This window comes from Macaca nemestrina, chromosome 8 (genome assembly GCF_043159975.1).
Source record: "Macaca nemestrina isolate mMacNem1 chromosome 8, mMacNem.hap1, whole genome shotgun sequence".
NCBI lineage: Eukaryota > Metazoa > Chordata > Mammalia > Primates > Cercopithecidae > Macaca > Macaca nemestrina.
In genome coordinates, this window is record NC_092132.1 from 37,067,514 (window position 1) to 37,089,647 (window position 22,134).

The following is a 22,134-nucleotide window of genomic DNA, read 5'->3' on the forward strand; positions in this document are numbered from 1 at the left end:
ATAGACACAAAACTACAGATCCAGTAAGCTCTAAGATCATCAAGCACAATATCAAAAAATCTACACCTACACATATTCAAATTACAGAAAATCAAAAACAAAGAGAAAATCTTAAAAGATGCCAGAAGAAAAAAACACATTACTTATACAGGTACAAGGATAAGCACTATATCAGACTTCTCTTCAGAAACCATGCAAACAAGAAAAGTGTAAAGGGAAATATTTGAAGTGTTCTGAGAGAAAACCAACTTAGAATTCTGTATCCTGAGAAACTGTCCATTAACTGTGATGGAGAAATATACTCCAGACAAACAAAAATTAAAGCAATTTGCTGTCAGCAGACCTGCCTTTCAAGAAATGTTAAAAGCAGCTCTTCAGAGAAAAGGAAAATAATATTGGTTAGAACCTCTGGAAGTTTCTAATATATAAAAAAAGAAAGATCATTAGAAAATGAATAAATAAAGGTAAAATAAAATTTTTTTCTTATTCTTAATTGATCAGATAAGTTTTCTCAAAATAGTAACAGCAACAATGTATTTGGTGATTATGATTTATGAATAAGTGAAATGAATGAAAGCAGTGCTACAAATGACAAAAGAGAGGAATTAAAAATACTCTGTTGTAAGGGATTTGCCCTAACTGTGAATCAGTATAGTGTTACTTAAAAGTGGACTTGGATAGTTCTAAATACACATTGCAATCTCTCAGACAGCTATTTAAAAAATTTAAAAAGAAGTATAACTGATATACTGAGAGAGAGAAAATATGAAATTCTATAAATGCTCAATTAAATCAGAGAAGGCAGAAAACAAATGACAAAAGAAAAAAGAGCAATCAATAGAAAATAGTTATGAATATGGCAGATAATGAAACTATATTAATAATCACTTTAAATGTAAATGGTCTAAGTATACCAATGAAAAGACAGAGACTATCAAAGTGGATTTAAAAACATGACCCAACTAAATGCTGTCTACACAAAACCCTCAAAATACAAAGATACAACAGAATAAAAATAAAGGGAAGGAGAAAGATATGCTGTTAACACTAACCAAAAGAAAGCTCAGGAGCTATATCAATTTCACACAAAGCAGACTTCAGAACAAGGAAAATAAGTAGGGATATACGAGGGGCATTACATAATATAAAGGGCTCATTCTCAAGAAAAATGCAACAACCTTTAATGTTATGTGACGAACAACAGAACATCAAAATATGTGGGGCAAAAACTAATAGAACTGCAAGGAGAAATAGATGAATCCACTATTAAAGTTGGAGACTTCCATACTCCTTTGTTAGTAATAGACATAAGAGGCAGAATATAAGGACACAGTTGAACTGTACAGCACAATCATCCAGAAGTACTGAAAATTTTAAAAGACAGCAAAAAGAAAAATAGTCTGAAAGCACTCTTACGAACTAAAAATAATCATAATTTAACTGTTCCTACTCTCTAGAAAACACTACCGAATATTGTTGAGATATTAGAAAACAATTATTGGACAGGACAAAAGAATCACTAACGATTAAAAATACATGATAAACTAAACTTCATCAGAATTAAAAACTTCTCTACTTCACAAGGCACCATTTAGAAAATAAAATATTCAAGCAGGAGAATAGGGAGAAATATTCACAGCACATATATCTGACAAAGTTTTTATCCAGAATATATAAAGACCTCCCACAAATCAGCAGTAAAAAAGGTGAAACAACCCAATTTTTTAAACGGGTAAAGACTAAAGAAGATACTTCAAAAAGAAGTTATTTGAATATCTAAGCAGACATGACAAGGTTTTCAACGTCATTAGTCATCAAAAAATGTAAATTAAAGCCATGAGACAGTATTTCACACACTCTAGAATGTTTGAAATAAAAAAAAAATTAACACCACCATGATTAATAAGCTCCATGCCTACCAGTTTTAATAGGATCACACTGTTGACAAGATTTGGTTACCTTTCCATGGCTTCAAATCTCATGCCTGTTAATCGCTTGACTCTGTGACTGCCAGGGAACTGTCTTCTTAGCTCTTGAAGACAAAACTGAAAAAAAACAAGAGTTGAGTAGTAATTACATTATTTATACTAAATGGGCTATAATGAATGGCCTATATAGTCTTCAATGTGTTTTCTTGAATAATTTCATTAGTGTCATCTAATAACATGAAGTAAAATTAATCAGTAACAATGGATTGAAAGAAGAACTACGACATTACAGTGAAGGCAACAATCAGTTTAGAAACTGATCATGCTCTTAACCAGGAAAATAAGCAGATTATGAGAACCGCTAATAACTCTTCAAGTACTAATATCATATTATTCCTCCTTAAAAACTACTACTATGTGTCAGCCTCCTACTTAAATGATAACAGCGCTTGCCATTTTCTTCCTAATTGCAGCATAAGCATTCTACTGGTAAGAACTAAGTTTTTTAGTAGTCATCTCAAGTTCCTAGCAAATAACATTAAGTGTTTAATTTTGTCCTGTTGAAATTTTATATTAATCCATAAACCTTCCTTTTTTTTTTTGTTTTGAGATGGAGTCTCACTCTGTCACCCAGGCTAGAGTGCAGTGGCACGATCCTGGCTTACTACAAAATCCACCTCCCGTATTCAAGCGAATCTCCTGCCTCGGCCTCCCAAGTAGCTCGGACTACAGGCGCCTGCCACCACGCCCAGCTCATTTTTGTATTTTTAGTAGAGACGGGGTTTCAACACGTTGGCCAGTCTGGTCACGAACTCCTGACCTCAGGTGATCCACCTGCAGTGGCCACCTGCGGTAGTCTCCCAAAGTGCTAGGATTACAGGCGTGAGCCACTGCACCCAGTCAATCAATCATCCTTTCAATCAACATATCCTGATTTGGGGGTCAGAAAATGCAGACACTAAACGGATGGAATACCAATTTTTTTGAACAAGTATCCATAACTGACTCATCAACTTGACTAAATAATCAAATATTTACTGAGTAACTACATTCTCTGCAACATATGAAGGATTTTAAGTTTTGGAAGTCCTAGAAATGTTAGAGATTATACAAATGGTCCACTGAAGCATATTAATGCATGTGTGACCAAAATAATGCTATTAACTACCGATGAAACTATTAACTGGTAATAAAATAAGTTTTAATATGAATTGGAAATACAGCTTCAAAGTTTGTGGCTGAAATTTGCCACAGTAAGAAAAATATTCAAGTTAGTCAAAAGTGAAGATATGTTCATTTATTTTTTTGATATCAAGCAAAATCATATTACTTGGTCAGTCAAGCAAGCCAACTGTATAAATAATCTTAACCATTAAAAAGTTACTGTTTAACTGGATATACTGCTTTATTAATCAACAGTGTTTTCTAATTTGACTTCCTACTTTATTAAGTGATATTTGGCTATTTCAAAAAAATAAAAATAAAAACCTCTCAAGATATAAAACTGCCACCTCTATGAATACTCAAAAGACTATGTCTCATAGGTACTGAAGGTAATCCAACAAAGGTTTTGTGGAATGTTTTCACCACTAACAGCTCCACTAGATTTACATGTATGGCCAACCCAACCTTGAAAAGGATAATACTAATTCAGATGTGATTTTTTTTCAGGTATTTCAATTTTTTGTTTTTGTATATTTTCTTTCAGTTTAAATACAGAGGCAGCATGAAGTGGTACTTAAGAATTCAAGATGATAGGAACAACAGAACAGACGCCTCTACTTTCTGATTTATAAAATAAATATAATAATAACATCAAACACAAATCAAATCAATAAATAATTATGAAGGCTCAATAAAAGCATGAAGTAAAGCATTTAGCTTCGTTCCTAGCACAAGTCCAAAAACACAGCTATCATTACAGTGTTATTTTAAAAACTATAGTATTAGGTTTGTTTGTTTTGAGACGGAGTCTTGCTCTGTTGCCCAGGCTGGAGTGCAGTGGCACAATCTCAGCTCACTGCAATCTCTGCCTTCCAGGTTCAAGCGATTCTCCTGCCTCAGCCCCCAGAGTAGCTGGGACTAGAAGCATGTTCTACCAAACCTAGCTAATTTTTTGTATTTTTAGTAGAGATGGGGGTTTCACCACATTGGTCAGGCTGGTCTTGAACTCCTGACCTCAGGTGGTCCGCCTGCCTCGGCCTCCCAAAGTGCTGGGATTACAGGCGTGAGCCACCTCACCTGGCCAAATATTATTAGTATTTTAAGTTATGTTCTATACATCAGGATTTTCTTATGTCAGATATGTTTATAATATTGTGTAATAGTATTGAACATTACATTCTATGAAAGTCATTCAATAACACAAAAGATAAAATTGTTTTAAACTTTCTTACTTTAAACTCTATATAATAGGATAAGTTACCTACTAAGCAGACAAATTTCAGTAACTAAATCTTTTCAGTAAAACTAGGATACTAAACAGCTACTTCTCAGGACTAATAAAAAGATTTAAGATACTTTGTCCTAAAATACCCAGTTAGTTCCACTTACTGTTCAGAGTAGCACTCAAAACCAGCTACAGAAAGCATTCCATATAAGCCATACATTAAGTCTTAAGTACGGTATACAATTCATGAAGCAAATTAAATATATACTTCATTTAAATACCTACCAATGCCAAGTCATCTCGACCATAGTCTAGTGCTGCAATCATCACCTGTTCATATATGATCCAAACTAGAAACATACAGAGGTGGGAAAAAAACTAAATTTAATATTAAAAAATAAAACAAATGGAAATTAATGAATTCTAGTTTCTGATATTTCTAGAAAAGATTACTTACAACTGAAAATTGATTTATTGTATTATCTCTGAAACTAAGGAAAGAACGCATTCTTACATGTTTCAGCAGTGTAAAATATGTTAATATAAGATTAAAATCTCCAATGATTTAATACTTTTACTGTTCTACAAGAGTCCTTAGACAATACATTTTGGTCAGACATTTGGCAGCCCTTTGAGCTTTAAAACAAAATGCCTATTTGATAGCTTACTACTACCAAGCAATTATAAATCCATCTCAAAATAAACTATCATTAAAAGTCTTGGGACGAAAAGTCACAAAGAAGATTAACATGACAAGTAGAAAAATCATAAATGAAAGAATAGTTAAAAAAAAAAAAAGGCCCATAAATGAGACATGTACTGAGCCTGAATGTAATAAAAGAACTTACTATCATCTCCCAGCTTAGAAGCATATTCATTAATTAATTCTTCTCCAACTTCTACAATTTGCTCACTATTTCGTGAGTTTTCTTCTCTCCATTTTCTCATTTTATCTCGCATTTCTGAAAAAAGTAACATGACATTTAAGTGTATATGTACCCAGACACACGCATACACACCAGATAGATGTCAAAAACCTGACAAGACAAAATCAACTTTTTAGGTAAGGAAAATAAACTCACAATCATGTAGAAGTCTGTGGTAGCTCAAATTTGATAAAGTAGAAAATTAACTGAACAAAGGCAACCGATCCTTTAGAAGGCTGAAACAGCATTACAACTGGTATTACGACTATCTTTAGAAGTGATGAATGGGCCAGGCATGGTGGCTTATGTCAGTAATGCCAGGACTTTCGGAGCCCAAGGCAGAAGAATCACTTGATCCAGGAGTTCAAGACCAGCCTGGCCAACATGGCGAAACCTTGTCTCTACTAAATATACAAAAATTAGCCAGCTGTGGTGGCAAGCACTTGTAATCCCAGCTACTCAGGAGGCTGAGAAAGAACAGCTTGAACCCAGGAAGTGGAGGTTGCATGGGCTGAGATCGTGCCACTGCACTCCAGCTTGAGTGACAAAGCAAGACTTTGTTTCAAAAACAAAACAAAACAAAAAAACAACAAAAAAGAGGCATGATGGCACCTGCCTGTGGTCCCAGCTACTCAGGAGACTGATGTAGAGGATCACTTGAGCCTGGAGGTTGAGGCTGCAGTGAGCTGTGATTGCACCACTGCACTCCATTCTGAGCAACAGAGCAAGACCCCCGTCTCTTAAAAGTTGAAAAACGACAACAGGCAAATAACAAAGTAAGTTATCCCACACAGAAAGAACTACTGGTAGTTCAGAATTAAATAAACACACTAGGATCGGGAAATGAGTGTACAACAAGGTGAGTTTCTTGGAAGACGTTTATTTTATACTAAAGAATGTTTAAGTTTGTTTTTAAAGGTACAGAACAACTAAAAAATACTGAGCAAAAGAAAAGCAACACAATCATAGCTGTCTGACAGGAAAATCATTCTGACGCAAAAAAAAAAAACAAAAAAAAAAACCCTAGAATTTTATATTTTATGTGTCAATTTTAAAAATAAATAAATTTGAAACAAAAGCAAAAACAAAAGCCCCAAAAGATAAACTGGAAAGGAGTAAACAGTTCAAAGAAAAGAAACCGGTGGTATTAGTCCGTTTTCACATTGCTGATAAAGACACACCTGAGACTGGGCAATTTACAAATGAAAGAGGTTTAACTGGACTTGCAGTTCCACGTGGCTGGGGAGGTCTCACAATGATGGCGGAAGGCAAGAAGGAAAAAGTCATATCCTAAGTGGATGGCAGCAGGCAAAGAAAGAGAGCTTGTGTACAGAAACTCCCATTTCTAAAACCATCAGATCTTGTGAGACCCATTCACTATAATGAGAATAGCATGGGAAAGACCTGTCCCCATGATTCAATCATCTCACAGTGGGTCTCCTCCACAACACATGGGAATTATGGGTGCTACAAGATGAGATTTGGGTGGGGACACACAGCTAAACCATATCTCCGGTCATGGAGGACGTAGAGTCTACTGGAAAGAACATGGACTTGATACACTTGGTTTGAATCTAAACTCCATCTTTTACATGACCTTACATAACTTACTGAATCTGTACTTAGTTTCCAATAACAATGAATAGATAGTATTACCTTTAGCTCAGGGATGAGCACGTAAGATTACATAAAATATATATATATATAAAGTTGCTTGGTTAGTACAACAGTTTGGATATTTTTGTTTTTAAGTTGATTTTGATTACCCTTAGATAAGGGTATATACACTTACCAGTTCTTCATAGGCACCACTACTGTCTTTCACCCAGCTACATGTATTTTCCTCATCTGCTTGGCCTTTGAGTTTAGGAAACCAAATACTAGAAAATTCATGTAAAGCATTTTATAAAATGTGAAGTCCTACAAAAATTCTAGTCATCTTTATTTAAAAAAAAAAAAAATCTGATAACTGTTTCAGTCTCTCAAAAGAAATAAAGGCTCTTCCCTCACTCTTTCCTCAAAGGTGGCTTAAAATTTTCATTTTACCCTTTCACCCTCCTGCAAAAGGCCTGCTCCTCAAAGCCAAGGTCATTTTATTACATACTATGTAAGTAAGCTGCTCACTGCTTGCTTGTACATTTTATTAACTACTGTGCAACCCTGTGGGATGAGCTAAAGGTCAAAGGTTAAGAGAGTGGCTATGATTGTTCTGTTTATTCCTTCCATGACAACTTGCATGAGGTGCCACTGCAGTGAGGTGACCTCTGAAAGATGGAAAAATATGTCAGCTACTTAATTCTGCTGATTTCTTTAGTCCAAAACTACTTCCGCCAATCCTGTATCTTTTCCACTTCATTTTGTTATATATTCAGAAATACCACTTACAGATTCATTTACATAAACCAGTATATTCTTTTAAAAGGTTGATAACTACAGGATAATAAATTCTAAATTATTCATAGTCCCATAAAAGTATCTAGTCAGATTGGCTGCAGGCTGTTGGGAACAGTTATTCTAAAAGAAAAGGCAATCTGATTTGAAAAAGGAAAGCGTTATTTTAATGCACACAGAGCTCCAGGAGAAGTATTTTTCAAACTGTGTATTACAATCCATTAATAAGGTATAAAATCAATTTAGTGGATTTCTTCCAGAATATATTGGTAGGGGAGGGGGTGCGGGGGAGAATGAAACAAAATGAACAGAATGCAATACTCATAAGAATAGTTTGTAAATGAAACTTTGGTTTCAGTTTATACATACACTCAAAGATTCATGTATATGTATACTTAATTGAGTACGAGTTGATTTGTAAAAGGTATTTCTCATTGTGGAAAAACACTCTTGGAGGAAAGAGAACACTTTTTTAAAGTATAACTTCTAAAAACAACAGTCTGATACACAGTCACAAACATATTAAAATATAATAGCTGAACACAAAACAAGAAACACTGTTTGTGTATGAAAATATAACTTTTACAAAACAAGCAACATTTTACCTATAAACACCTTAAGCTACATACCTTACTTAGCTGACCCTGCCACACTCGAGTGCTGCTATAATAAATACATTTGTTGCACTATTAGTCACATACTATTTTTAGAAATGCCTTAAGTACATTTATCTAAAAAGTTATTCATAAAAATAAAACTGTCTTGAAGAAAACACGTTTTCACCTTTGATAGTTCATTACCTCAAAATCACAGCATCCGAAAATCAAGTCATCTTCAATTCCCAAAAATATGGCTTCCCTTCCCAATGTTCACATTTCTGTTAATTCTACTTTCTGTTAATACTACCTGACATTCCACTTTTGAATGCTGTTTCTGACTCCTACTTTGGTTATCTAAGTCCTGTGGACTCTTTTGAAGTATTTCTAAGATTTACATCTTCTAGTCTATTTCCACTGCTATTATCCATGCCCAGGCTTTCATCACCCCATGCTAAAACTGCTAGGATAGCTTCCAAACTGATCTCTCCACCCGAATTCAATCTGTAAATTACTAGCAGACATTTCTAAAGATTTACTTCATTACAATTTAAATTCTTAAGATACCCAATGATTTCTACCTTCTTTGAGGCAGTATAGTGTATGACTGGAACTTTACTTCATTATTCAACTAATACTTACTTCTTGGAGTAAATATTGTTCTTCTTCATTCAACTAATATTTACTAAATGCCTACTACGTGTCAGGCTGATCTGGGCATTGAGGATAAAGAAAGAAAAAGATATCCTATATACTCATAATGCTTAGAGTCTAATAGGTAAAAAGATGAAAATCCACATAACTTTAGATAGTGAAATTACACAAATAAAACTAAAAGACCATATGATAAAGTTAGGAGACTGGGAGAAAGGAGGAGCTTTTGGAAAGGGTGGTCAGAGAAGGTTCTCTAAGAAGGTCATTTTCAAGCTAAGAGAGGAATGAGAAGGAGCCAACCATAAACAGCAAATCTAAATTCTGGAGAAAGAAACTAATCTGGCATATTCCAAGAATAACAGAATGACAGCTTAGGTGGAAGAACTTAATTAGTTAATAACTCAGTGGGGGAGAAGTGTATAAGAGCAGCTCAAATCACAGGACTCCCTTTTACTAGCTGTGGGATATCAGACAAGTCATTTCACCTCTCGCTTGCTTCCTCATCTATAAACTGGAAATAAAGCCTATTTCATAAGATACGTGTGAGGATTAAAAGAGACAATGTACACAAAATGTTTCATATACTATTTTCATTATTATTACCATTACTACATACACTAGTGGGTCAAACTTCAAAAACAAGCTTCATGTCCTAGCATTCACCCACTGAACAAACGAGCATTTACTGAGAGCTTGTTTTCTGATTCTCACCACTACGGCTGGTCAACGGAAGGACTGAGAAGATCTCTGTGTGTAAAGAATGTAAACAAGTAATTAAAATATGATGGAGAGATTAATGAGGTTCAGTAAAAATTCTCTTAATCATCTTCCGGTTAGAATCAACTCAAAGAATTGCTTTCTACAAAACTTAATAATCGTGGCCACTAAGATTTTAGAAGCTCTTAGCTAATAAGTCGTATCAGCTAGCTCTTGGTTAACTGTTTCCAACAGTTACTACATTTTAAAAATTTAGCTACCTGTATCCAAACCAGTTCATGCCAGTTAAATTTAATGTAATTATATAGTATAATGAAATATTATAAGCCAAAAAAACTTAAGTGCGAAAAGAGACTGGTTTCTAAAAAACAAAGTTGGATGCTTTGAAAAGACTCCATAAAAGTAAAGAGCTCTGAAAAACTGCTGTCATATTAAATATGGAGACTTAATTTAAAATATTATGAGAAAAATAACAAAAATCTAAAAGATTTATGCACTGAAGCTTCTATATTAGGGACTTTATGTTCCTGCTCCACATTAAAGAAAGCAAAACCAAACATGGTTTATTAAACATGACAAGGAATTTCAATCAGCAGATCTCTACCAAAGAAAAGGCCCTGTTCTATATCAACATGCAAAAGTTTAATGAAAGGAGCCATTGATTTTTTCTTTTTGAATTTAGGACCTTGCCTCCCATCTATATACAAAAAAGAATTCTGAACTCCTTAGTCTAGCATTCAAGACACCAACCTACCTTTCTAGTTTTTACCTACCTTTCTAGTTTACCTAGAAAGACATTTTACTGGAAACGTCTAGTGACGTTGCAAAGCATATACTTCATTCCCATACATATCTGTACTTTCCAGGCTTTGAAGTCTCATAGATCTATATCTTAAAAGGTGAGCAGAAGTTGTTTTATGAATGAGGGGAGGTACACAGTGTTATCTACATTTCTAGGGAAAATGCAGAAAAGAATTAAGTGGTGACAGCAGTGATGTTGGAGGCAGAAGGCAAAAGGAAGATGATGAGTTCAGTTTTGAGTTTTGTTAATTGTGAAACATCCATTACATGTGCCCTGTAGAACACTGGAAATATGGATCTTCAGTTTACAAGTGAAATTTCAGGGTATGTCCCTTGAAATCTGGGGCCTTGCCTGTCTTACTTAGCACTATACCCTCAAGAACTACAACAGTGCCTGGTGCAAAGTACTCAAATATATGTTTAATGTGTTATTTACTATATAGGCTAATTGATAGCTAAAATTGGATGTGGATAAGATTGCCCACAGATACCATTTAATCTATTTTAGGTATCTTCAAAGCTAATGAGAACTTTGAACCATCTTTTCCCAGAACTATGTATGTTTACACATGCACTAAATTTTGCCCGATTTCATCAGACCATATGACACTTATGCTTGCATCAATTTAAAGTCTAGTGATCTCAAACTTAAAAACCACCAATAACAGATTAAGACGATGACTAAGAAACACTGAAACACCAAAAAATGAGCAAATGGATGTAGAGAACTCAACAAAGGAAAGGCCCAAAAAGAAAGGAGAAAACAAGAAGAATGTCATTAAGAAAGCAAAGAAAGAGTTTTCCACAGAGGAGTGCTCTACAATAGCAAAAGTAGTAGAAGTATACAAAATACATGTTATTATTAGGTCTCCTAGAGATCTTAGTGGAGTGGTAGGGCATGGAAATCAAATTGAGGTTGAAGGTCTGAGTAAAAAGAGAGGAAGTAGGGGCAGTGAACATAAACAACTAAATTGCTCTCAAACATTTCTCATACATTTTTTGTTTTCAACAAATACTCATTTAATGCCTATTATGTGCCTGGCATTGTTCTAGGCATCCTATCCATGTCCTGCCCAAATATCATATTCTCAAGAAACTTGAATATACTCTCCTTACAAGTCTAAATTCTCTTTCCCACCTCCAAATGTCTAATAACTTCCCTACGTAATAAGTATTAATCACTTTCAACTGGCTGAAGAAACAAACCAAATAGTCTATTAGTAGAGTCTAACACAGATGTGGAAGTGTTAAACTTACTACATAGGTCTTTTATAAACAAATGATAAATTTTCCTATCACAAGAATTATAGCACTCTGAACTAACCAATTCACAACACTGTTCAGTGGAATTCCTAAGGACACACCTCTGACACACACGCCCCAAAAAAATCTGAAAACACTATCCCTGAGAATCTTTCCATCACCCTTCATCCTAAAAATTTGTTATCATAAGTCTCTGAAATAAAAATCTAGAATACTCTTTTCTTAAAAGTCCCTTAAGTTAGAATTTGAATTCTGGAAAGGTCTAAACCTTCACTTTACTAGTGAGCACACTGTATCCTATTACTTAAGCAAGTTGCCTAATTTCATCTAAGATACTGAAATCTTTAAGATACTAAAGAAATTATTTCAACGCTAGAAAAATGGTTTATAATATTTTCTGACAATGTGTTAGTGTTTATTATTAATCCCACTAACAATTCATTTAGTCAACAAATAATTACTGAGCTCCGTCCCCATGTGTCAGGCTCTAGGGAAGTGACAGTGAAGAAACAGGCCTGGTCCCTTTCATCTTAGAAGAGACAAAATTTTAAAAACACAATTGGGTAAGTGCTTCAATAGTATGAGAACAGAATATATAATCGAAGGATTACAGGTGTGTTTTGTTGCTTCATTTTGTTGTTTGGGTTTTTTCTTTTTCAATTTTGGTGGGAGATGAGGAAAGGGAATTGGGCAGTAGAGTGTTCAACTAAGGCTTTTTTGTACTAGGTGAGCTTTGTGGGGAATTGATAAAATGATAAAGTTTAATGGGGGCAAGAGTGAGGCAAGGAGGGAAGAACACTCCCAGTGGAAGGACTAGCATGTGCCAGCTTTAAGAAGCAGCATAGCAATTTTGGGCATTCAACAAAGGCCAGCATAGGCAGCTCACAGAGAGAGAGGGAGAATGGCTCGAAATAAAGGTGGAGACACGGACAACGGCCAGATCACAGAGGAGGGACATAATCATATTAGTACTAGCTAATAATAACACCTCCTTTTATATAGTACTTAACAGTTTACGAAACACTTAAAAATGTTTCTCTTTTATTCCTACAAATTTGTGTAGTAATTATTTATTCCAAATCAATTACATCAATCCTCTTTAGAATGACCACAGGGTAAGGTCCAAGTTACTCAGTTAAATCACCTTGTCTGTTGGTAGCATACAGCTACTCGCCCCTCAGAATTTTACATATGCTACTATCATCTAGGAAAGCTATAATGAAACATACCTTCATAATAGCACTTTCTAAAAATTATATAATATTTAAAACAGTTTTTTAAAAGCATTAAAAATAACAGCCATTTATCTACCATCCAGCTTACGGAAGATACCCTGACACAAGCCTTTCAAAACTGTGTTTATAGGTTTGTTTTCTCCATTAGATTGTGAATTCCTTGGAAGTATGGACTGTGTGTTGATAGATCCAAGATTTTGCACTAAGAAATCAACACTGTTGTTTAATATAATGGAATCCCTCAATTCAGGTATAAATACTGAGATTCACAACGTGCTAGAGGCCGCAAAGCCAACAAATCATTTAATTCAGTTCAAGTATAAAGGAATTTTGCTTTATTTGTAACGGATTTACAACTTTATAATACCTGATACATTTATTCACGATAAAACAGAAAATGTAACTTTCACGTTTTCAGGTCATTATGAAAACATCCCAAGAAGGCATTCGTTGAACAAACGAGCTACTGAAGTCTCCTGTATTATGCTAAATGCTGGAAATATGAATTCCAATTACACAAATTCCACGCCTTAATGAAACTCAAGTTTCTTAAGCACACAGAATTGATCCAAGGTTTGGCTGTTCCAAGATTCAAAGAATATATCCCACTCTAGATCAACTAAGGATAGGGAAAAGTGACCATCACACGTAAGCACGTACGTAGACCAGAGTTAATCAGTTATTTTTCCCTTCAGAAAAAAATCTACTAGTAGGGAGTAAGAAGTTGTGTTGTGTGTGTAAACGTGTTTTGAGATGGAGAGGGACAGAGACTAGACTAAAAGGAAAAGAAACTGGAAATCCAGGTTTAAGGAGAAAACCAAATGTAGAGTGGCATATGAGAATCACATTTGTTCACGCAACTTCTACACAGCTTTTCTGCAAAGAGCTGTAATCCTCACATAGCACTTAGTAAAGGGCCTTAGAGGCCCTGTGTTTCTTGGCTCCAAAGAAGCTTCAGTAACCACCTATTCCGCCTCTTCCGCACCGCCCAGCAACCACGCTTAGAGTGTGACAACCCTAGCCCCAAGTCCCTCCCGCCCGCCTCATAAATAAAAGCGGCCCTGGGCCGCTGGACTGGCGCGGAGGAGGGCAGGTCAACCGATGAGCAGACACCGTGGGAAACGCCGCGGAGTACGCGCCCGGGCCAAGGAAGGGGTCAGCCTCAGCCTCCACCTCAGCTTGGCCCGTCCACTGAGGGCTCTGGTACCAAAAAGAGACCGGCGAATCCAGCTCTCCGAAGGCAGCGGGTACTCCCGAACGGCTTCCCAGCGCTTTTGGTCTTTCCGCACCCGTCCCCACCCGAAGTTACCTTCCCAAGTGACATCGTAAAGCTCTGAGACCTTCGCCATCTTCCCAGAACCTAGAAGCAGCGGGGTGAGAGGGCGGGGAGACGCAGTCACGTGACGCTCCACCGGGCGGTGGAGAGTTACGTTACTTTTTCTCATTGGCCAAGAGAGCTGTGGGGGCGGTATCTGCCACACACGTGCACGCGGCTCTGCGGAGGGGCTTTCGGGGAAGGGGGCGGAACAAGATGGGCGGAGCGAACTGGACAGTGGGCGGAGCGAGGTGGGCGGTGCGCGGTGCTCCCGGAATCTGAGAATACTCTGGCTGCTGGCAGGGCGACGGTGCTGGCTCGGCTTGAGGGGTAGGGGTATGTGTGTGTGAGTGTTTTGTTGTGTGTGTATGTGCGTGTGTGTTTTGTTTTTGTTTGTGTTTTTTGCCGTGGATTTTTAACACATGCTGGGTTTTTAGTGTCCGCCAATCCTGGCTTTTCAGTTTTTTTCTACGTAGGCGTGTTCATTCTCTTCACACTCCTTTAAGTACCCTTATTCTCTTCTTGGCCGGCCGCAGTGTAGCCTTCTGCACGAATTCCTTATTTGTCCCCAACTTTCCTCCTTCCCTAATGGGATTTGCTTTCCGTTCACTTTTTAATCGACTAAACGGATAAACTCCAAAGTTTTGAGGGAGTAAGTGGGATTCTTCCTTTGAGCTTTGAAGTTCCCTTGAATGCCCTCGTGCTAGCTTGTACCCTTCTTTAACGCTCCTCGTGCCTGTAATTGCTTCATCCATGTCTGCATGCCACACTAGGTTTGAAACTGTCGCGAGTATGTAAGAATGAGACCTTCACAGTTCCTGAACTTCTCTCCTCATTACTCCTGGGTGTATGGGGCAGCCTCCTTTCCCACCAGACTAATTGCTTTTAGGAAACTTTGAACGTCATCTCCTAGACTTAAGGAGAAGTGTTTGGACAGGAGGCAAAAAATTTGAGGATGATAAGCATATATTTAGTATTTGAAGCAAGGGGGACATAAGATTGTAGAGGAGGAATATGTAAGCTGAGGAAAAACTAAAAATCACTGCAATGCAGCCATGAGTTATGGGTCAATGAAGAAGGGGCATTTGATTTGAGAAGTAGAAATAATCGTATCCCACAAGTCAAAAGAGTGGAGGGGTTTTTTTCTCAGCTTTTTTGAGGTATAATGGACAGAAATTGTGCATATTTAAGGTATACAAAGTAATGATTAGATGTAAATGTACATTGTGAAATGATTACCACAAGCAAGCTAATTAACACATCCGTCACCGTACATATTTCCCGTACGTGTGTGTGTGGTGAGAACACTTAAAAATCTCTCAGCGAACTTCAAAGTGTACAATACAGAATTATCACTATAGTCACCATGCTGTACATTCGATCTCCAGAACATATTCATCTTACAACCAAAAGTGTGTACTAGTTGACCAACGTCTCTCCATTCCTCACCTGTCGGCTCCTGTCAACCACAGAAGTTTGGCTGAGGCAGGAGAATGGCGGGAACCCGGGAGGCAGAGCTTGCAGTGAGCCGAGATCGCGCCACTGCACTCCAGCCTGGGCAACAGCGTGAGACTCTGTCTCTAAAAAAAAAAAAAAAAAAAAAAAAAAAAGGAAAAAAAAGACATCAGGTCATCTACCCCAGAGAAGTCACTTAACAACAGAAAAGACTAGTGAATTTATACACTTGGATTGAATTCTGAATGAGCTGGCATTCTTTCTAAACAGACTTTTTAAAAATCTTTCATTCAAAAAGTTAAAAAATACTCTACTCAGAAATTCACATGTTTTAATGCTCCAATAAAGCAACCTGGTGCAACAGGAAGAACAAGAACTCCCAGATCTGAATCCAGGCTCTAGCTTTTAGTAGCTGGGTGACTTTCAGCTTGTATTTCTCTCTAAACATCAAAAAGGCTCATATATAAAAATCTAATATTGTCTGTATAAAAAGAAAATTACGACCTTGTGTTGTTAATCAAGATGAAAACAGATGCTGCAGCTAAAGCCCCAGCGTGGCACTCTCATGGAAGTACCATCCTATGTCTAGAAATACTGTTTATATGCTGATCAGTCCCAAACTGATAAACCTTCCCAAAACCTAGTCTGGTTGCTTGACATACTCAGATGGCTAGCTGATACACATCTCAAAGATAACATAGCCCACACAGAACTCTGGATTCCTGCTCTTACCTTGCACATTCCCACCTTGCTTTTCCCCGTCATAGGTGAGGAAATCATTTACCTAGTTGCACAAGTTAAAATTATTGGAAGTACCTTTGATTCCTTTTTTTGACACCACTCCCCATATCTAGTCTATCAGCAAATTCTATATTGCACTTCCCAAAGTTCATCTGCTTTTCATATCTATTGCTACTACCTTAATCTAAGTCACAACCATGTCTCTCCTGAATGATTGTGATAGTTTCCTAGCCACCTTTGTTTCATTCTTGCTGTGTAAAATCTGGGTTTTTTTTTAAAAAAAAGAAAAACCATTTAGATTAAAATATCAGCCTTCCACTTGATTGCATGCTGTAGCAGAGGTATTTCTGTCCCATCTTCTTTCTATTGTTGCTACTTAGCATGGCTTCTGGCAAATAATAAGTGCTCAATAAATACTTGTTGGATGTAAGTTAAATGTAGACACTTAGATACTTTTGACTGGATAAAGTCATAAATTTTTAAAAATAAGATATTGACTTCTCATTATTAAAATAATCCTTGGATTTTGATACATGGGCTAGTATCAGTGTCAATAGTTTTGTAAACAGTTCTACTACTTAAGGTAATTCACTCCCCTAAAAATAATTCAGTGTCATCATATTAGATTCTAACCTATAGCAGGTTATGCTGAAGTAGTGGTATATTTTTCTGGTTTTTACTATGAGAATTGTTCCATTATCATTGCACTCAACAATGCTGTTGTTGTATACGAATTTCTTTTAGCATTTTAATAGGCATTTTTACTCACTCTCACATCCAACCAATGTCTCATGCAATTGGATTGTGCAGTGGTTAGCCATACATGTTGTAGAAAACAAAGATCAACCAGATGAAGATTCATCTCTGTGTCCATCACAGAGATGCTTCAACATCAGCAGGTCATTAAGAGTTTTTTCTATCTTTGGCAGATTTGAAATAATAAAGGAGTATTGCAATCAAAAAAAAAAAAAATCTGGTTTTTTTATACAACAATGCTACTGGTCTTAAAAAAAAAAAAAAAAAAAAAAAAAAAAAAAAAAAAAAAAAAAAAAAAACAGACTACAGAAGTCCCTTGATGATAGGCCTCGAATGGCTCCCCATGGCAATAAAAATATACTTCAAACACTTTACCGTGGTTTACAAGGCTTTACTCAGCCAGGTGACATCTGTCAACCTCTCCTACCTCATCTCTTACTATTCTATCTCTCCTCACTAGCCCGCAGCCATTCTCATCTACTTCCTATTCCTCAAACAGACCAAGATTCTATCTGCCTTGTATCTGGCATTTGCCCAGCTGTTTCCTTTTCCTAGAAACCATCTTCCTTTTGTCATTCATATCTCAGTTTTAAATGTATGTACTCATAGACCTCTCTTGACCATCCAATAAAAAGTAGCCCTTAGGTAATGCCTATCCATCATCATGACACTTATCACTATTGGATTTTTTGTTTACTTGCTTACTTTCTGTATTTTACACCACTTTAAGCTGCTTCAGAGTACCAACTTTGTTATTTTAACCTTGGAACATCAAGCCTAGAAAAACACCTGGAGACAGTAAAAATGTTTTTTGAATGAATGAGTCAGATTAAAAATGACAGCTTGTATTAATGATTATTAAGAATAACATTTCTTAATAGTACACATATGAACTCTAGTTAAGCATAGGATGTTTTCTTTTTATAGCCAATACTTTCCTAAAAATTATAAATTCAATGAATTCAGCAACCATACCAGTTCATTTTTATATCTCTCAGTGCTTACTAAAATATGTTGCGTACAAGAGCCACTTAATATTTTCACAAAATTATTGACACTTAACATTTTGTTGATTTGTTTGAGGGGTCTAAAGCCTCTAGGAAAGCCCAAGGAGCTCTTTTTTAAAGCCTTGCAATGGTTTTTAAAGGTTACAACTAATTGAGGGAATACATATTTTCTAATCACTTCAACTAAATATCCCATAGCTAGCTACTACTGTCTGTCAAGTGGTAAGCCATATGACACTGAGTTAAAAGTCATCATTTTCAGAATTTCTAAGCTGGAAAATAGAGTAATTTCATTTTTGAGTTAGAATGGGCTGATGATTCTTGAGAACAATATTTTTCAAACTTCTTTTTCCTGCAACTCATACTAAAGGAATATGTTTTGCATTGTCACATAGTATATGTACATGTGTTTAAAACTGAAACAAAATTTACAAACTAGCTTTGTCATGTGTCTTGTCCTCTACATTTTGTATTCAAATTTTGTCAGCTACATTTTATTTTATAAAACTACTGGTGTGGCACAGGAATGAGATCATGACTCAGAGTTTAAAAAACACCAATGGATATCATCTTTCCTAACCTGAGACACTAGCGTGAAATGATTTGCCCACGTTTCTGCCACTAGCAGGTAACAAAGATAGGTGATTCATATGGAGATGAGTTGTTTAGATCATAGATGAAAGATACAATATTGAGAAAAATATATTTAGGAGAAATTTTGTCACCAACAGTACTCTGAAGTGGGGAAAATTATTGCTTATAGATTGCAACATTTTAGATGTCTAATAAAACTTACCTTCCTCAGGCACACTTAGGAAAAAACTGGTACGTCAGTGACAAGAATTCTATATTCTTCTTTAACATTGTATAACATGTAATTATAACTAAATGAAAAAAATACCTTCTATAAATAGAACTGTAACACTGAAAACATAAACATCAATCTTACCTTCTGTAACTCCTCCTTTACAAGATGTCTTCAAAGTTTTGCCTCTTACCCTCTCACTCATTGGAAAAATTTTCATTCACATATGTTTAAAATATTTAATCCAGTTTTTCTGACTGAACATTGCCCAATATTGGTGACAAATACCAAGGAAATATCCAGGCATCCAAATATTAGGTTATATTAGTACTCACATTATGAATAAGATGTGTCAGACAGCACGGAAGCATTATCTCACTTAGTGATATCAACAGCACAATGAAAATGTCTGTAATTTTTTTGTGTGAAGCTAAATTGTGATTTGGTTTTTTTCTTGCAAGATTATGTTTGAAGAGTTGGAATGACAATAAATCGGGATGAACTAGAGTGATACAGGAAAAACTTCAAATAAGCCCACATTTTCTTTGAGGTAGGATATAAGCCAAATTAGTCCACAGAGCACTTTAGAGTACATCTTTTTATGGTTTACTTAAATCAATCAATATTTTCAGACATTGTGAAAGACTAAAGCAACCTCTTAAATTTAATAAACTTTGTGGCATTTATACAACGTACATTATTTCACAGGATATAAGCCAAATTAGTCCACAGAGCACTTTAGAGTATATCTTTTTTATGGTTTACTTAATTCAATTAATATCTTCAGACATTGTGAAGGACTAAAGCAACCTCTTAAATTTAATAAACTTTATAGCATTTATACAATGTACGTTATTTCACAGGATGGAACATAATACTATTCTAGTTGATTTTGCAATATTCAGCATCTTCACCAAACCATTTGTTTAGAATCTTCTGTCTGCTTTGTCCTAGTCTTAATCATAGTGAATTAGTGTCCCACATTATGTAACACAGCTTGTAACTCCTATTTACTGTGATAGTTACCCATCACAGTAAATTGGTCTCACTACAACTCTCCTATAAAATTTACAAAAGCTTTTAAATTATGTCATTGTTTCTAATTAGTGGGCCATAACCATAATCCCTTTTTATTTAAGTGGAAATATTATTCATTCCATGCCACCAGAAAATAATCTTCATTCCATGTCACCAGACTTTCATTGTGACGCATCTTGTTCAGAATGAAATTTTTCTTAGAATTTTATTTACCAAAAACCAGATTAATATGGAATTGTTTTAGGAATCTACTGAACATTGTTTTTATTACATTTTTAAAAGATTGTATAATTAATATGTTTCCCCCAAAATCAATACCCAGTCCCCCCTTTGCTGGCACAACTGTAGCATTTAGGCAGGTCTATTTTTTTTAAAGTTTGTTATCATTTGTAATATATATGTTTTTAAATGTGCCAGCCATCATTTCATACCCAGTTATATTTTAGACAGGAAAGGGGAGTTTCTGGGAAACATTTCCAGTGAGATTGCTTTGGTACTTTCACAGTAGATTTCACAAACTGATAATTACCCCTCTGTGCCATAGTTGTAACAGTGAAAAGGAAAGTACATCCAGAAAGAGTACACCCAGAATTCCCCCACATGGGCAATAAATTAGATGTTTCTTTTTGAGATTTATAACCATACATAAGAGTCTACTTTTTCAAATGATATTTATTTAGTTTCCCCAAAGTGCATATTCTATTCTGATACACACATAAATCTGTGTAAATGTAACTCCTTGTGCAAAAATGTATTTTCATAAACATCTTTTTTGGTTACCAAATATCCAGGAGTCCCTAAATACTATTAATGTGACCTGATGGTCCCTGAAGACCATCTAGACTCTACTTTCTATAGTAGGACTATAACTGAATCCTTTACTTGAAAAAGATGTTCAAAAAGGTGTTTATTCACAATAAATAAATTATGTTATGGCAAACTCATGCAGATATACTGAATGTCACATTATGCATGTTAGTCTATTATTGATGTAATTTTTTATTTTTGAATAGTCCCTCTCTTTGGTAGTTTGGTAGCATTACTCTAGTTACAAGTGGCCAAGTCATTTGTTCAGACCTGTAGTTCTCAGCTATCTTACTCTGGTCACCAGACCAGAATGTCATTTTCTTTACTGGCCATCTTTTTCTATGGTCGTACTGACTACTTGGCCTAAATTGGCCTAAAGGACAATAGCCACATTGAGCATAATGTGGTCATCTTCTCTTCTAGATCATAAATCACACTCTCTTTTGTACCTGAGAGGGCCTATTTGGTCAACTCCACGGTTTTATTTGGAAAAAAAGACTAGTTTCCCAGCAGAATGTCTAACAAAACTGCCCACCCCCAAATCCATTCTATTAGACCTATGCATCACCATCTCCCTCCTGAGAAAATAGCATGATCTCTATTTTTCAAAATTTTATGTAACATAATTTTTAAAATTTTATTAAAATTGTTTATCTTAAAACTTTGAAGTAAGGAACAATAGAGACATGCTTCAAAAGCCGCCACTTAAATTGCTGCCACCTCTCTAGAAATTCTTTCACCAATAGAATATTTTAATTTCATTCTGTTCATTATGTTTCTATTACACATTTCTTTTGGATCTTTAAATAAATTTGAATGTGTGTTCAGTGGGGATGGAGGTGCGATGGGGGGTGGTTTCAGTTGATAAAATTTTTCTAGCAATATGCAAGATTATTTTAAGTAGAACCTCAATTGAGTTATTAGAAAACATCAGACAAACACAATTTGAGAGCCATTCTACAAAAATAACTAATACTCATCATGGGGTAGCAGTGCCATTCTATATTCCTCTTAACTGAGTTTTAGACAAGTGCTTAGTCTTAAGCACCCATTGATAGATTCTAAGTTCAAATATTTGATGAAATTAGAAGAATAGACTTAAATTTATGAAAGAATCTCCAAAATAGTTTATGTTAATTACATTATACATACCATGCCAGAGAGGGTGTGGAGCACCTTTACATTCTAGGTGACAGCAATGGATTCTTTGCCTACATACATCTACATTCCTCTCATCTGTGGAGATTAATGGGTTTTAATCTCAGGTTACACATTCTAGCAATGTACATTAAGTAACTTGAGCAAGCTGA

At 35.7% G+C, this 22,134-nt stretch overlaps 1 protein-coding gene and 1 long non-coding RNA gene across 3 annotated transcripts in view; one reads left to right on the plus strand and one right to left on the minus strand.

The window, feature by feature from the left end:
- The window catches only part of LOC105475983 (ER membrane protein complex subunit 2), a 49,506-nt gene extending 35,147 nt beyond the window's left edge, over positions 1–14,359 (minus strand). For both annotated transcript variants that reach the window (XM_011731527.3, XM_024791018.2), the window contains exons 1-4: positions 14,210–14,359; positions 5,166–5,279; positions 4,603–4,667; positions 1,960–2,045 (exon numbers count right to left, since the gene is read on the minus strand). In XM_011731527.3, the coding sequence (XP_011729829.3) occupies positions 1,960–2,045; positions 4,603–4,667; positions 5,166–5,279; positions 14,210–14,345 (401 nt within the window). In that variant the 5' untranslated portion in view covers positions 14,346–14,359. The remainder of the gene's footprint in view (positions 1–1,959; positions 2,046–4,602; positions 4,668–5,165; positions 5,280–14,209) is intronic.
- Positions 13,994–22,134, plus strand: part of LOC139355786 (uncharacterized) — a 168,933-nt gene continuing 160,792 nt past the window's right edge. The window contains exon 1 of the long non-coding RNA XR_011606830.1: positions 13,994–14,545. This is a non-coding gene — a long non-coding RNA (uncharacterized lncRNA). The remainder of the gene's footprint in view (positions 14,546–22,134) is intronic.